We start from the raw sequence: 15,787 nt of genomic DNA on the forward strand, positions 1-15,787 counted from the left end.
ATGTATCAAGTCAAGTGATGGTCATTCTAAGCAGCATCCTAACAGGATTATGAGCCTTTCATATTAAAGATAGCCACAAACCCATTCCCCTCTCTCCTCCCTTTCTCCACATCCCCGTCTCTCTCCCTCTCTCTCACATACACACTCCAAATAATAAAGTATTGAATAGTAACAACAACAAGACACATAAAATATAATAGGATGGCAAAATCTGTTATGTAAATAAGAATGGATTGAGCTCATCTATAAGGAGAAAGGTTAAGTTACAAATAAATCTTTTTTTTTTTTTTTTTTGACAGGCAGAGTGGACAGTGAGAGAGAGAGACAGAGTGAAAGGTCTTCCTTTTTGCAGTTGGTTCACCCTCCAATGGCCGCCGCGGCCGGCGCACCACGCTGATCCGATGGCAGGAGCCAGGTGCTTATCCTGGTCTCCCATGGGGTGCAGGGCCCAAGGACTGGGCCATCCTCCACTGCACTCCCTGGCCACAGCAGAGAGCTGGCCTGGAAGAGGGGCAACCGGGACAGAATCTGGCGCCCCGACGGGGACTAGAACCCGGGATGCTGGAGCCGCAAGGCGGAGGATTAGCCTAGTGAGCCGCGGTGCCGGCATAAGTTACAAATAAATCTAACAGTATGCTACATACTAGAAATACTTAGAAAACAGTCTCCATAGGGTGAGCCTGGGAATAACAGTTAAGATGCCATTTGGGATACCCACATTCCATACTGGAGTGTCTGGGTTTGAGTCCTGTCTCTGCATCCAATTTTACCTTCCTGCTAATGTGTACCCTAAGAAGCAGCAGGTGATAACTGATGCAGTTACTGGGTCCCTGCCACCCAGGTAAGACCTAAACTGAATTCCTACTTCCCACTTTTGACCCACCCCAATCCTGGCTATGGTGGGCATTTGAGGAGCAAACCACTAAGTGGGAGTGCTGGCTCTCTCTCTTTGCCTTACAAAAAAATAAAAATAACATTGAATAAATTATTTTAAAATAATGAAAATAAAAATTGAGAAAAAAAAGAATACCAGAAGAGTATAAGTAATAACAACAATGAAACAGAAATTGGGGTCTTCATTCAGACAAATTTGAATTTCAGAATTGAAATTCATGATTAAAGCAATAAATAGGAATTAAAAAGAAAATATCAAATAATTGAAAAATTTATAACAAAAAGAAAAAATACAAAGGAATATTAAAAATGTAAATGGTAAAAAAATAAAATAAAAAATGGCCTCCACTACTCCTGTCCCTGGCATTCATGCTTTGTTATAAGTCCCTCCCCTGGAAGCTGAGAAGTTAAGAAAGAATACTGCTTATGCTGTGACTATGACAGGGTCTCACTCTTGTAATTATGTTGCATAACACATCAAAAGGCATTGTATGGCTGTGATCAGTGTTACTAGTCAATTAAGAGGGAGATTATCTGAGAGAGCCTCACAAAACATGAGCCTGTTAAGTCTGGTCTGGAAAGTCAAGGACAAATGTAAAAGACTGGTAGGAAGCTGGTGCCATGGCTCACTAGGGGCTAATCCTCCACCTGCGGCACCGGCACCCCAGGTTATACGCCCGGTTGGGGTGCCGTATTCTATTCCGGTTGCTCCTCTTCCAGTCCAGCTCTCTGCTGTGGCTCGGGAGTGCAGTGGAGGATGGCCCAGGTCCTTGGGCCCTGCACCCGCATGGAAGACCAAGAGGAAGCACCTGGCTCCTGGCTTCAGATCGGCGCAGCGCACTGGCCACAATGCACCGGCCGTAGAGGCCACTTTGGGGGTGAACCAACGGAAAAAGGAAGACGTTTCTCTCTGTCTCTCTCGCACTGTCTTCACTGTCTAAATCTGCCTATCAAAAAAAAAAAAAAAAAAAGAGTCTGGTAGGGTGGGGACCCCTTTGGAAGGGGTATTTGGAGAGGAATTGCAAATGGCTTCTCAGAGCTGAGAGATGCCTTGTGTCACAGCCAGGAAAACAGCAGAGCCCTCAGTCTCACAACCTCAAAGAAGGGGACTCTGCTAACACCTAAGTGACATTGGAAGAGGACCCTGAGACTCAAATAAGATAACAGTCCCAGGTAACCCCTGGATTTCAGCTGCATGAGACCTGAGCAGAGAATACAGGAAAGATGAGATAGATTTTCCTGACCTGCAGAAAACTGACAAACAATAAATCAGTGTTTTTTAGAACATTAAATTTGTGTTAATTTGATACATAGCAATGGATAACTAATACAATCTTCATATCTTAGAACATTATAAAATTTGTAGCACCAAAGCTGATGAAACAAACAGAACTATAATAATGTTACTGGTTTATGTGTTAATACATAATATTCTTTTTCAGCATTAGTGGTGGAAGAATTTAATTGACTTCTGTCAACATGCCATTGAGGAACCAGAGAACAAGTAAGGCTTTAGGACACAATAAAGAGAAATAAGTGTCTGTGTATGTGTGTGTGTGTGTGTGTGTGCATGTCAGAGGGAGAAAGGGAGAAAGAGAGAGAGGACATGAAGAGAAAGAGGGACAGCCATAAATCAATTCCATCCATGGAGACAAAGAATGTATATTTTTCCCTTAATGCTCATAGAACATTCCCCAAAATATCCACATGCTTTGATAGGCTTTTCTGTATGAATTTCAAAAAGTACAAATAGCAGAGAAATATTTTCTGAACCCAGTGTAAAAATTATAAATGTACAATTTTTATATGTAATTTAATTTCTAGTAATACTAGGAAATACTTCCTTTTTAACAAAGATTTATTATATATATTTGAAAGTCAGAGTTACAGAGAGAGAGAGAGAAAATCTTCCATTCGCTGGTTCACTCCCCAAATATCCACAATGGCCAGGACTGAACCGATTCAAAGTCAGGAGCCAGGAGCTTCTTCCAGGTCTCCCACATGGGTGCAGGGGCCCCAAGACTTGGGCCACCCTCTGCTGCTTTCCCAGGCACATTAGCAGGGAGCTGGATTGGAAGTGGTACAGCCAGGACTCGAACCAGCACTTATATGGGATGCTGGCGCTGCAGGCCAGAGCTTTAACCTGCTGTGCTACAGTGCTGCCCCTAGAAGAAACTTCAAACTAGTAATGGATTTTGTGTTTATCACGTTAAGAAGTTAACTACAAAACTATCTCATTAAGTATTATAGAGAATAGATTTAAAATACAATCGAAAAATTTTGTCACAAAAGTATTATGTAGATTTTCTTTTTTAGCAATGATTGTTGAGAATGGTACTTTTGATTTTGTTTTATTGAGCAAACTGGTGTGTTTGGCATAAATACCACTTGGTAATATTGTATTCTTTCAATGTGATGCCATAATCCATCTGTTAATTGTTTTGTTAAGTGTTGTTTAGTAATATTCATAAAGATTTTATCTGTACTTTTTGTGTATGTGCGTGTAGGTTTGTGTGTGTGTTTGTGTGTGTGAGTGTGCGCGTGTGTGTTGGGCTTTACCATCAACTTAACTCAGGGTTGGGAACATGGGCATTCCCTTTAAACTACTCTCCTTCTTCCTTCTGGATAGTAAGCAGTCTCCAGACTCTGCAATCCAGTGTGAAATGGCACCACATGGTGAGTGATATTCCATAGCGACATTGATATAACTGAAATTTCTTGGGCAAAAATGCCATATTCATTGTCTCCATTATAACAATGTTACCATTAATGTTTAATGCATGCATGATGTAGGTGGAAAGAGATAAAGGGAAATTAGTGGAAGATGTGTTTATCTTGTTCTTCCTGACAGCAACATTTTTTCTCAACCTCCCGAGCCCCTGGAAACAGCCTTCAACGCTAATTCAAAAGGGTTTTTCTTTTCTGTTTTCCATACCTGTGTTCCATCTCTTGACATGTCTCTACTTTAGTCTCCTGCTCATATCCTTCCCTCTATCATGTGGAAACCCTTCTCATCAAACTGCAGCCCCTACCATCTAGTCTCTGATAGGCTGGCTGCATTTTCTTGTCTGAGAACCATACTACTTTACATCTTTCCATTTCCACTTATCATATTCTTCATCGTCTTTTAGGCATGTGGGTGGTTTGCACGTCCTTTGTGAGTTGAGAACAGAGATTGAGATCATTCGTCTTTCTGTTCTCATAGTACGGCACTTAGCAGGTATTCACAGTTTTAAAAACTGTGGCAAAATCCTGAACTTCAAATAGATTCTGCCACCAGTTTAATATGCAAGGTCAAATTAACCTAGAATTTATGAGGAAGAGCTATGATAATAAGACAGTGGATCTTTTACTCCTAGAAAAATGGGCCGGTGAGAATACTAAAACTTTCATAGACTGTTTCTTTAGGATCCCTAGATCAAATTCTCTGATAATTAAAGAAAATCAATAGTAATGGTTGATGGAAAAGTTGATTCTGCTAGTCATGACTTGGGAACAGTTGACAATAAAACAACATTCTATTAAACAGAGCTGTTTCAACATTTTCAGATTTTTCTAGCCCTTAGAGACTGAAACACACAGTTTAGCATTTGCATTTTTTCACTCCTTCACTCCTTTATTTATCCCACAAATACTTATTATTTTCTATGTGTCAAATATTATGCTATCCATGTGATATACAAAGTAGAATAAAACTAAAAGACTGGCCTCAAATTGCTTCTAAGAATACTTTAGTGGAGGAGAAAAGTTTGAAAAGACAGTATTTAGAAATTGGTATAAGTTATGAGGAAGTGACAATAAGCAGGAAATGATGGAAGAAGACTCATGTGTTCCTTAAATTCTAACTTCAGATAGGATAGTATCTGAGCTGGTCTTTAATGTATGAGTGGAAGGCCCAGATGAAAATGAAGGAGGGCCGGCGCCGTGGCTCAACAGGCTAATCCTCCGCCTGCGGCACCGGCACCCCGGATTCTAGTCCTGGTTGGGACGCCGGATTCTGTCCCGATTGCTCCTCTTCCTGTCCAGCTCTCTGCTGTGGCCCGGGAGTGCAGTGGAGGATGGCCCAAGTGCTTGGGCCCTGCACCCTCATGGGAAACCAGCACCTGGCTCCTGCTTTCGGCTCAGTGCGGTATGCCGGCTACAGCACACTGGCCTTAGCAGCCATTGGAGAGTGAACCAATGGAAAAGGACGACCTTTCTCTCTGTCTCTCTCTCTCTCTCATTGTCCACTCTGCCTGTCAAAAAAAAAAAAAAAAATGGAGGAGGAAATAACAGTTGGAAAAGCCTGAGAAAGGAAACACCGTGGCTCACTAGGCTAATCCTCTGCCTTGTGGCACCGGCACACCGGGTTCTAGTCCCGGTCAGGGCGCTGGATTCTGTCCCGGTTGCCCCTCTTCCAGGCCAGCTCTCTGCTGTGGCCAGGGAGTGCAGTGGAGGATGGCCCAGTCCTTGGGCCCTGCACCCCATGGGAGACCAGGATAAGCACCTGGCTCCTGCCATCGGATCAGCGTGGTGCGCTGGCCGCGGCGGCCATTGGAGGGTGAACCAACGGCAAAGGAAGACCTTTCTCTCTGTCTCTCTCTCTCACTGTCCACTCTGCCTGTCAAAAAAAAAAAAAAAAAGCCTGAGAAAGGAAACAGAAAACATATAAACATATTTGTAGAATTATAGATTTCAGGTATGCTTTCCCAGAAAGTGATGAAAGAAAGATGTGGTTTTGTCTCTGAAAGTTTGTTGGACTTGTTCTGGGAATCACTTTTTGGGGGTGATGGTTGGGGTCAGGTGAAAAAACAGGGTTGAGTACAGAGAGGAGTGGAACTCATATGCAATTGCAAGACAGAACAGAGAACCTAAGGGAGCTGTGGAGCTGGGATGGCTGTCCAGAGTTCAACCTCTTTGAGAAAGAAGCTGAGCCCTTGTGTCCTCATATTAAAGAGGTTGAATATATGTTAATCCCAAGGACATGATATGATGTTAGGTAAGGAGGCTCGTTGGCTAAAAAAATTTTCACACTACTCATCTGAGAGTTGCCAATACTCCTAGAAGCTTAGGAAAAGAGTGTTTGAGACACAGGAGAGACAAGAGATTTACAAAGTGCCCCCACAGCATCCACCTACAACAACAGGTATATCTCAAATGAAGAGTGTGTGCAGGGAAGTTGTGGGTGTTGTGGATAGAGTACAGTTTCTGTCAGTGACCCACTTATTATTTTTAAGAAAGCTTTTATTTAATGAATACAAATTTCATAGGTATAGCTTTAGGAATATAGTGGTTCTTCCTCCCATACCTGCCTTCCCACCCCCACACCCACCCCAAGGCCTACTCATTCTCCCATCCTGTTCTTCATTAAGATTCATTTTTAATTAATTTTATATACAGAAGACCAACTCTATACTAAGTAAATATTTCCACAATTTGCACCCACGCAGACACACAAAGTATAAAGTACTGTTTGAAAAAAAAGTTTTATAGTTAATTCTCATAGTACAACTCATTAAGGACAGAAGTCCTACATGGGGAGTAAGTTCACAGTGACTCCTGTTGTTGACTTAGCAATTGACACTCTTATTTATGATGTCAGTGATCACATGAGGCTCTTGACATGAGCTGCCAAGGCTATGGAAACCTTTTGAGTCCACAAACTCCGTCAGTATTCAGACAGGGCCATAAGCAAAGTGGAAGTTCTCTCCTCCCTTCAGAGAAAAGTACATCCCTCTTTGATGACCCCTTCTTTCTGCTGGGGAGAGACCCACTTATGAAAAGACCTGAGTTTTGCCAAGGAGGACTTAATGAATTAAGGGATTGTTTTACTCCAACAGAATTATAGATTAGGAAATATAAGCAGAATCATTATAAGATAGAGCAGGAATCTCAGAGAATATCTTTGAGAGATTCTGGCTATTGGGAAACCCTGCGCATGGGTCAAGAAGATTTGTGCTTCATAATTTCTAAAAGAAACAAATACATGTAGTCAACAGTATTCAGAACATGTAGCTGGATCTTGAAAGTAACACTTCACCAGGGTATCAGTTCCTCTTTAGTAGGGCTGTTGGGGACACCACTTGTTGGTCAGAAGTGATAACCAGAGGTTCCAAGATGGTGGAGTAGCAACAGGATGGTCTTATTTATGCAGAGCAAAATTTATATTTTAAAAAGGAGAGAGAGCACACTCTCAGGATAAAGGTGTGGGAGAGCTGCAATGAGAGACCCTGCCAGAGCAGTGGAGGCAGTCCAGATCCATGCTGAGAGAGCAAATACACAACAGAAGACCCACAAACTTGGATCCGGGGAAGAGGATGTCTGCCTTAGCGAACCACGGGCCCACGGCACTGCTAATACAATGGGAGGGAGAGCTGTGTGAACTGCTGCTGGAGTCCTACGTGGATCCCCACAACAGCAGACCACCAATCACCCAGAAGTTGAGGGGGAGAAGGTGATCTGCCTCCCTCCCCCTCTCCCTGCTACAGCACAGACCTGAGGCCAGCAGGGGGAGAGATGACACCAATTTTGGACACAGACAGGTGGACACAGGCAGCCTCTGTGCACACACCCAGCAATAGCCGGGGTCACCCTCCCCCCAGTCCTTCAGAACCACAGAAATTCAGTGAAATAGTAACAGAAAACTTCCCTAATTTGGAGAAAGAAAGGGATATCCAAGTACAGGAAGCACATAGAACTCCCAATAGACATGATCAGAAAAAATCTTCAACATGACACATTATAGTCAAACTCACCACAGTAAAACATAAAGAAAAGATTCTAATATGTGAATGAGAGAAATTCCAGATGATTTCAGAGGATCTCTTGTTAGAATCAAAGCAGACTTCTTATCAGAAACCTTACAGGTTAGGAGAGAATGGTGAGATATAGTCCAAGTCTTAAGAGAAATAAAACTGTCAACCCAGAGTACTGTATCCTGAAAAGCTATCTTTAATGAATGCAGGTGAAATAAAGATCTTTCACAGCAAACAGAAATTGAAAGAATTTGTTACCACCCACCCAGCATTACAAAAAAAATTAAGAATATTATTAAGGATATGTTACACACAGAAACACAGAAACATGGTCATCACTATGAAAGAAGGTGAAGGCAAAAAAATCTCCTAGTAGAAGTACAAAGGGAATCCAAAGTAAACAATAGGAATATTTATGGAAAAATGGCAGGGAGAACTTATTAATCATCAGTAGTCACTTTGAATGTAAATGACCTCAATTCTGCAGTTAGAAGACACAAACTGACTAAATGAATTAAAAAACAAAACCCATTTATTTGTTGCCTACAGGAAATACATCCCACCAACAAAGACACATGCAGATTGAAAATGAAAGGATGGAAAAAGATATTCTATGCTAACAGAAACCAAAAACTTGTGTATCCATCCAGTATCTGACAAAATAGACTTTAGCATAAAAAAGTTAAAATAGAGAAAGAAGGACACTATATAATCATTAAGGGATCAATTCAACAGGAAGAAGTGAATATTATAAATGAATATGAACCTAATTACAGGTTATCTGGCTATTTAAAAGAGCCAAAGAGAGACATAGATGGGGGACTTCAATACCTCACTTTTGGTAATAGACAGATGAACCAGACAGAAAATTGGCAAGGAAACACCAGAGTTAATTGACACTATAGACCAACTAGACCTAATGGACATCTACAGAATTTTCATCCTACAGTTGCAGAATACACATTCTTCTCACCAGTGCATGGAATCATCTCCATGATTGACCACATGCTAGATCATAAAGCAAGTCTCAGCAAATTCAAACAAATTGAAATCATACCATGCATCTTCTCAGAACACAATGCAATAAAGCTGGAATCAGCAACTTCAGAATTTCTAGAACATATAGAAACATATGGAGGTTGAACAGCATGCTCCTGAATGAACAGTGGGTCATAGAAGGAATCAAAAGAGAAATAAAAAAAATTTCTGGAGACAAATGAAGATTACAGTACAACAAATCAAAACTTATGGCATACAGTAAAAGCTGTGTTGAGGAAAGTTTATAGCAATTGGTACCTACATCAAGAAATTGGAAAAGTATCAGATAAATGAGCTATCAATGCATCTCAAGGATCTAGAAAAATAATTGCAATCCAAACCAAAAGCTTGTAGGAGAAAATAAATAATTAAAATTAGAGAAGAAATCAACAAAATTGAAACAAAAATACAAAATATAAGCAAAATGAAGAGCTGTTTTTTTTGAAAAAAAATAAACAAAATTGACACATCATTGGCCCAACGAACCAAAAACAGGAGAGAGAAGATCCAAATCAATAAAATTAGAAATTAAAAAAGAAATGTAACAACGACACCACAAAAATAAAAAGAATCATCAGAAATTACTACAAAGAGCTGTATGGCAACAATCTGGGAAACCTAGAAGAAATGGATAGATTCCTGGACACATATAACCTACCTAAATTGAGCCATGAAGACACTGAAAACCTAAACAGACCCATAACCAAGACAGAAATTGAATCAATAATAAAGGCCCTATCAACAAAAAAAAGTCTAGGCCTGATGGCTGTACTGCTGAATTCTACCAGACATTTTAAAATTAACTCCAATTCTCCTCAAGTTATTCAAAACAATTGAAAAGGAAGCTATCTTCTCAAACTCCTACCAGGAAGCCAGCATCTTTTTCATTTCTAAACATGACAAGATGCAACAGAGAAAGAGCACTCCAGACCAATTTCCGTGATGAACATAGACACAAAAAACCTTAACAAAATGCTAGCCAATCAAATCTAACAACACATGAGAAGGATCATTCACCCAGACCAAATGGGATTTATCCCTGGTATGCAGGTATGGTGCAACATTCATAAATCAATCAATGTGATACATCACATTAACAAACTTAAGATAGACCAATGGAGCAGAACAGAAATGTCAGAAATCAATCCAAACATCTACAACCAACTTATGTTTGACAAAGGAGCTGAAATCAATCCCTGGAGTTAGGACAATCTCGCCAACAAATGGTGCTGGGAAAATTGGATCTCCATATGCCAAAGTATGAAGCAAGACCCATATCTAACACTTTACACAAGAATCCACTCAAAATGAATTAAAATCTCTGACCTGAAACCATCAAGTTACTAGAGAACATTGGCAAACCCTGCAAGATATAGGCACAACCAAAGAGTTGTTGGAAAAGACCCCAGGGGCACAGACAATCAAAGCTAAAATGAACAAATGGGATTACATCAAGTTGAGAAGTTTCTGTACTGCAAAAGAAACACTCAACAACGTGAAGAAACAACTGACAGGATGGGATAAATTATTTGCAAGCAATCCAACTGATAAAGGATTAATAACCAGATACATAAAGAGATCAAGAAACTTCACATTAACAAAACAAACAACCCACTTAAGAAATGGGCAAAAGACTCAAACAGACATTTTTCAAAAAGAGGAAATCCAAATGGTCAACAGACACATGAAAAAAATGCTTAGGATCACTAGCCATCAAGGAATTGCAAATCAAAACCACAATGATGTTTCATCTCACCCCAGTTAGAATGGTTTTCATACAGAAATCAACAAACAACAAATGTTGGTGAGGATGTGGGGAATAAGGTGTCCTAATCCACTGTTGGAAGGAATGTAAACTGGTAAAGCTACTGTGGAAAACAGTATGGAGATACCTCAGAAACCTGAGTTTGACTACAGATAAATTATATCAAAATCTCCATAGGTATGGCCCAGCAAATGGAAGTCAATATTTTTCAGTCTCTTAAGGTGCTGTGGCTATATAGCCAGTTATTTAGAATAGTGTAAGTATTACAAATTTATTTCCAAGCATTCATTACCAGTTAAAAATCTGGTCAAAGAGAAAAGTTCACTGAAGCAACAGGCCTGAAGGATCATTGCTTCCATAGAGGCAGAATATTCAATTAGTCACTGCCTATAGAAGTGGGGATTCATGAATTTCTGGACAGATAGACTTAAATTCATGAAGAGTATGAAAATTTCTTGTTTCAAGATAGAGAAATCACCACACAGAACATGTTGTGTGTGCTTTCTATGTTACAGCAAGAGCTGTCTGTATAAAGCAGATTTTATGTTCTATGATAACATATAGTATGCTATTAATCAACATAGCAAAGAATTATTATCTTAAGCAAAATCATATTTGGTCTTATAAGGAATTAATTAATTGCAAACATGTTATTAATAATTTGGAGACAGGGGATTATCTCTTCTGCACCACTCAGTCTCAGTATAGCCCAGAAAGATGTTAGCAATGGATATGAATGCTCAATGGGGAAATGCCATGCTTTAGTTCAGACCCCAAATAAGAAGCTTCTCTAACTTAACAGACCTGTAAAGAGCCCTACCCATTGGGCTAGCTCTCACACACCCCAGAGCTAGGATCCAGACCCCAAAATACTCTTAACTCTGGAAACAGGGGGGCAGCATCTAGCAAACAAAGGACATTTTTCTTTTTTAGAGTGGTAAGGAATCATTGTCAGGCATTTGCCTATGCATTAACGAGAATAAATTTGTTTAGATGCATCATTGTAATGCATATACTAGGAAGGAACTTGGAACTATTTCAGAAGTAGAGAGTGAGACTTTATATGACCAATATTAACAGCTCTGAACAAGAACATGACATTGCAACAGATTCTTGCATGAACACGAATAAGGTATATTGGAAGAAAATATATGTTATTGTCTAGTCACTTAAGGTACACAACATGATGATTTTATATACACACTTATTTACATATACACTTACTAGCACTTTCATTAACACACTTAATTAGCAGTGTGTGTGTGTGTGTAGTGTGAAGTATGGTATGTGTTGGGGGGCTGGGGAGCACTTAAGATCTACTCTCAGCAAATTTCAAATAAGCAAAATATTAACTATACTAGCCATGCTCTACATTACACACTCATAACTTACTCATCTTATATCTCGAAGTTTGTACTATTTTAGCAACATATGCTGATTTCCTTCCTCCCCACCCCAACACCCGGAGACCGCTATTCTCTGATTCTGCAAACTCATTTAATTAGTTAGTTATTATTTTATTTAGGCAGGGAAACACACAGAGAGACGTACATCTCCTGTAGTCTGCTCACTCCCCAGATTCCTATAACCGACAGGGCTAGGCCAGGCTTAAGCTAGATGCAAGAAACTCAATCCAGATTTCCCATATGAGTGGCAGGAATCCAACTGCTTGAGCCATTATCTGTTGCCTCGCAAAGTGCACATTAGCAGGAAGCTGGAGATTGAAGTGGAGCCTGGACTCAAAGCCAGGCACTCTGATATGGCATGTGGTGATCTAAAGTGGCATAATAACAGCAGTGTCAAATGCCCACTCCTTCAATTTTTTTTTAGATCCTAATAGAAGTGAAATGATATGGTACTTCTCATTCTATACCTAGCTTATTTCGCTTAGCATAGTCTCCTCCAAGTTTATTCATGCTGTTATAAATGACAAGATTTTCTTATTTTCAGGGATAAATAGTATTCCATTATTTATTTACCACATTTTCTTTATCCAAGCATTCACTGACAAACCCTTAGGTTGATTCCATAGCTTGGTTAGCATCAATAGTGCTTCAAAGCACAGGGGAGAACAGATATCTCTGAGATTCTAATTTCTTTTTTTTAAATGTATTCTCATCAGTGAGATTGCTGGATCATAAGACAGTTTCATGTTTAACTTCTTTAAAAGTTAAACATACTATTTTCCATAATGGCTGTTAACTTACATTCACATCAACAGTGTGTGTGGATTCTCTTTTCTTCATACCCTCATCGACACTTCTTACCTACTGTCTAATTTGATTAGTATATTTAGCTCGTGTTTATACTCCTGTAGAACTGTGGTCTTTTGTTGTTTTCAAACATTTTTTTCCTTTTCATAGGTTACCTTTGTTTTGTTGATTTTCTTTTTCTGAAACCTTTCTAAGTTTGATGAAATCTCTTTTGTGTGTTTTCATTTGCTTACTTATATTTTAGATGCCACACCCCAAAATTTTAATGCCAAGACTAATGGTAACCTTTTTTCCCTACATATTCTTTCAGGAGTGTTAGTTATACTTTCAGATCTTAAATTTAGGTCTTTAATCCATTATGACTTAAATTTTGTACATGATATAAGAACTGAATTTAGTGTGTTTGCCTCTGCCCATCTAGTTTTCTCAACACCATTATTGAAGAGAATATCCGTTCTCCATTCCATTGTGTACCTTTGGCATCATATAGAGATGAATTTATTTCTGGACTCTGTTTCATTCCATTGGTCTATGTGTTTATATTTATGACTGTCCATACTGTTGAAATTATGGTAGCTTAAGTAGTATTCCTGATGTCAGGAGGGGCAATGCCTCCAGATTTTTTTTTAAGATTCATTTATTTATTTGGAAGGCACTGTTAGAGAGAGAGATAGAGAGAGAGAGAGAGAGAGAGAGAGAGATGAAAAGAGAAAGACATAAAGATCTTCCATCTGCTGGTTCACTTGGCTGCAATGGCTAGGCTGGGCCAGACCAAGCTTCTTCTGGTCTCCCACTTTGGTGGCAGGGACCAACCATTTGGGCCATCCTCTGCTGCTTTCTTGAGTGCATTAGCAGGGAGCTGGATGGCAGTAGAGCAACCAGGACTCGAATCAGTGCTCGTATGGGATGCCAGCATTGCAGGCAGTGGCTTTACCTGCTGTGCTGCTGAACTGACCCAGATGCCTCTGCTTTATTCTTTCTCAAGGTTCTCTTGGCTAAATGAGTTCTACTGCTTCTTCAGTTTCTTGAAAATTGTACAATAATCTTTTTTTTGAAAGATTTGTTTATTTATTTGAAAGGCAGAGTTACAGAGAGAGAAGAGAGGCAGAGAGAGAGGTCTTCTATCCACTGGTTCACTTCCCAATTGGCTGCAACAGCTGGAGCTGTGCCGATCCGAAGCCAGGAGCCAGGAGTTTCTTGCAGGTCTCCCACATGGGTGCAGGGACCCATGGAATTGAGCCATCTTCTACTGCTTTCCCAGGCCACAGCAGAGAGCTGGATAGGAAGTGGAGCAGCCAGGACTGAAACCGGGCGCCCATATGGGATGCTGGCACTGCAGGTGGTGGCTTTACCGCTACACCACAGCGCCAGCCCCTATAGTATAACCTATTTTTTTTTTTTTTGACAGGCAGAGTTAGAGAATGAAAGAGAGAAATGTTTACCTTTTTTCTGTTGGTTCACCCCCCCATGGCTGCTACGGCCGGTGCGCTGCGCCGATCCAAAGCCAGGAGCCAGGCGCTTCCTCCTGGTCTCTCAGGCAGATGCAGGGCCCAAGCACTTGGGCCATCCTCCACTGCCTTCCCAGGCCACAGCAGAGAGCTGGCCTGGAAGAGGGGCAACCGGGACAGAATCCGGCGCCCCGACTGGGACTAGAACCCAGGATGCCGGCGCCGCAGGCAGAGGATTAGCCAAGTGAGCCGTGGCGCCAGCCTGTAGTATAATCTATTAATGGAATTCTTTTAACTATCATTTTAAAGGTTAAATCATAACATTAGATAGCTGTATATTGACCTGTATGTGATTTTCATTTCTGCAGTGCAAATTTATTCATTTTTCAGCAAACCTGACTTAAATTGCACTGCTGACAGTTTTATAGGTGGATTCCACACTGAATCCAAGTTACAGTGGAATTAAAAAGTGTACCTGGAAAACAGTACTCCTAACAACATGGCATCTGGAAATGCTAATTATGAAAAACTGTGGTGGGTTGTAAAACACCGCCACTTAGGCCAACATACTACTGTGAACTTAAATTACAGCTTTTCTGGTCTCAACACTTCTATGAATTCCTGGACTTATTTTCAAAACTGATGTTGTCCCTTCAGTCTCTACCAAAAAAGAGAGAGAAATACTTATGACGTTATGAGCCTCACTGAACTATGATCATTGATATTACTTCTTTGTGGTACGTAGGAGCACAAAGCTGCCAGTTTGTGGGATGCATACGCAGGACTGTTATGTCATCAATCCATGATCCTAGCCACAAACTCCAGGTACAATAAACTTCATGTTCTTGTTTCTCATTGATTGAAAAGTGTTAGTTTTCAGAAACATCACAATTGTGAAAAACAAAAAAAAAAACTCCAAATCCCACCACCTGAACTCAGCAACAATTATTTCTGTCTTGTGGTTTTCCCCAATCTTTCTGTACTACATGGATAAACAGATAGTCCTTCTTGTTGGATATGGGTAGATTTCTTTTGCCATGAATTTGAAGATGCAGTCCACTATCAGAAATGTAAAATCAAAATGTAGAAAACATAATATCACCGATTACAGAAATTATGGCAGTTATGCAGTTTCACTCCTAAACTGTAGTGTGGGTATATGAACTTGACTAGGAATTTAACCCTACTTTACAAAATTATGTTTATAGAAAGAAATATATTTTATGTCCAAATAATTTAGTGTAGATTATTCTTTGCAAAGAAATTGATTATTTTATATTTAAAATATCACTGCCATTTTAAAGAGAAGATATGGCAAATGTGTGTTATATAAAGCCAAACACTAAAAGAGTTACAGAGAGGCAGAGGCAGGGAGAGAGAAAGAGAGAGAGAGAGGGAGGTCTTCCACCCACTGGTTCACTCCCCAAATGGTTGCAATGGCCAGAGCTATGCCGATCTGAAGCCAGAAGCTTCTTCTGGGTCTCCCACGTGGGTTGGGGGCCCAAGGATTTGGATCATCTTCTACTGCTTTCCCAGGCGATAGCAGGGAGAGAAGTGGAGCAGCAGGATTCAGACCAGCACCCATATGGGATACTGGCACTGCAGGTGGTGGCTTTACCTGCTACACTACAGCATTAACCCCTGGACCTCATGTTTTAGTGCACTTTTATCACCAGAAAAATACTACTAAAGTTG

At 40.2% G+C, this 15,787-nt stretch overlaps 1 protein-coding gene across 1 annotated transcript in view; it reads left to right on the plus strand.

Moving 5' to 3' along the window:
- The window catches only part of MROH9 (maestro heat like repeat family member 9), a 161,005-nt gene that overhangs the window by 64,297 nt on the left and 80,921 nt on the right, over window positions 1-15,787 (plus strand). The window contains exon 2 of the mRNA XM_089299380.1: window positions 14,838-14,917. Within this exon, the coding sequence (XP_089155506.1) occupies window positions 14,838-14,917 (80 nt within the window). The remainder of the gene's footprint in view (window positions 1-14,837; window positions 14,918-15,787) is intronic.

The sequence above is a fragment of the Oryctolagus cuniculus genome, chromosome 7, assembly GCF_051225735.1.
Source record: "Oryctolagus cuniculus isolate XC-2025 breed Fujian yellow rabbit chromosome 7, ASM5122573v1, whole genome shotgun sequence".
Classification (NCBI taxonomy): domain Eukaryota; kingdom Metazoa; phylum Chordata; class Mammalia; order Lagomorpha; family Leporidae; genus Oryctolagus; species Oryctolagus cuniculus.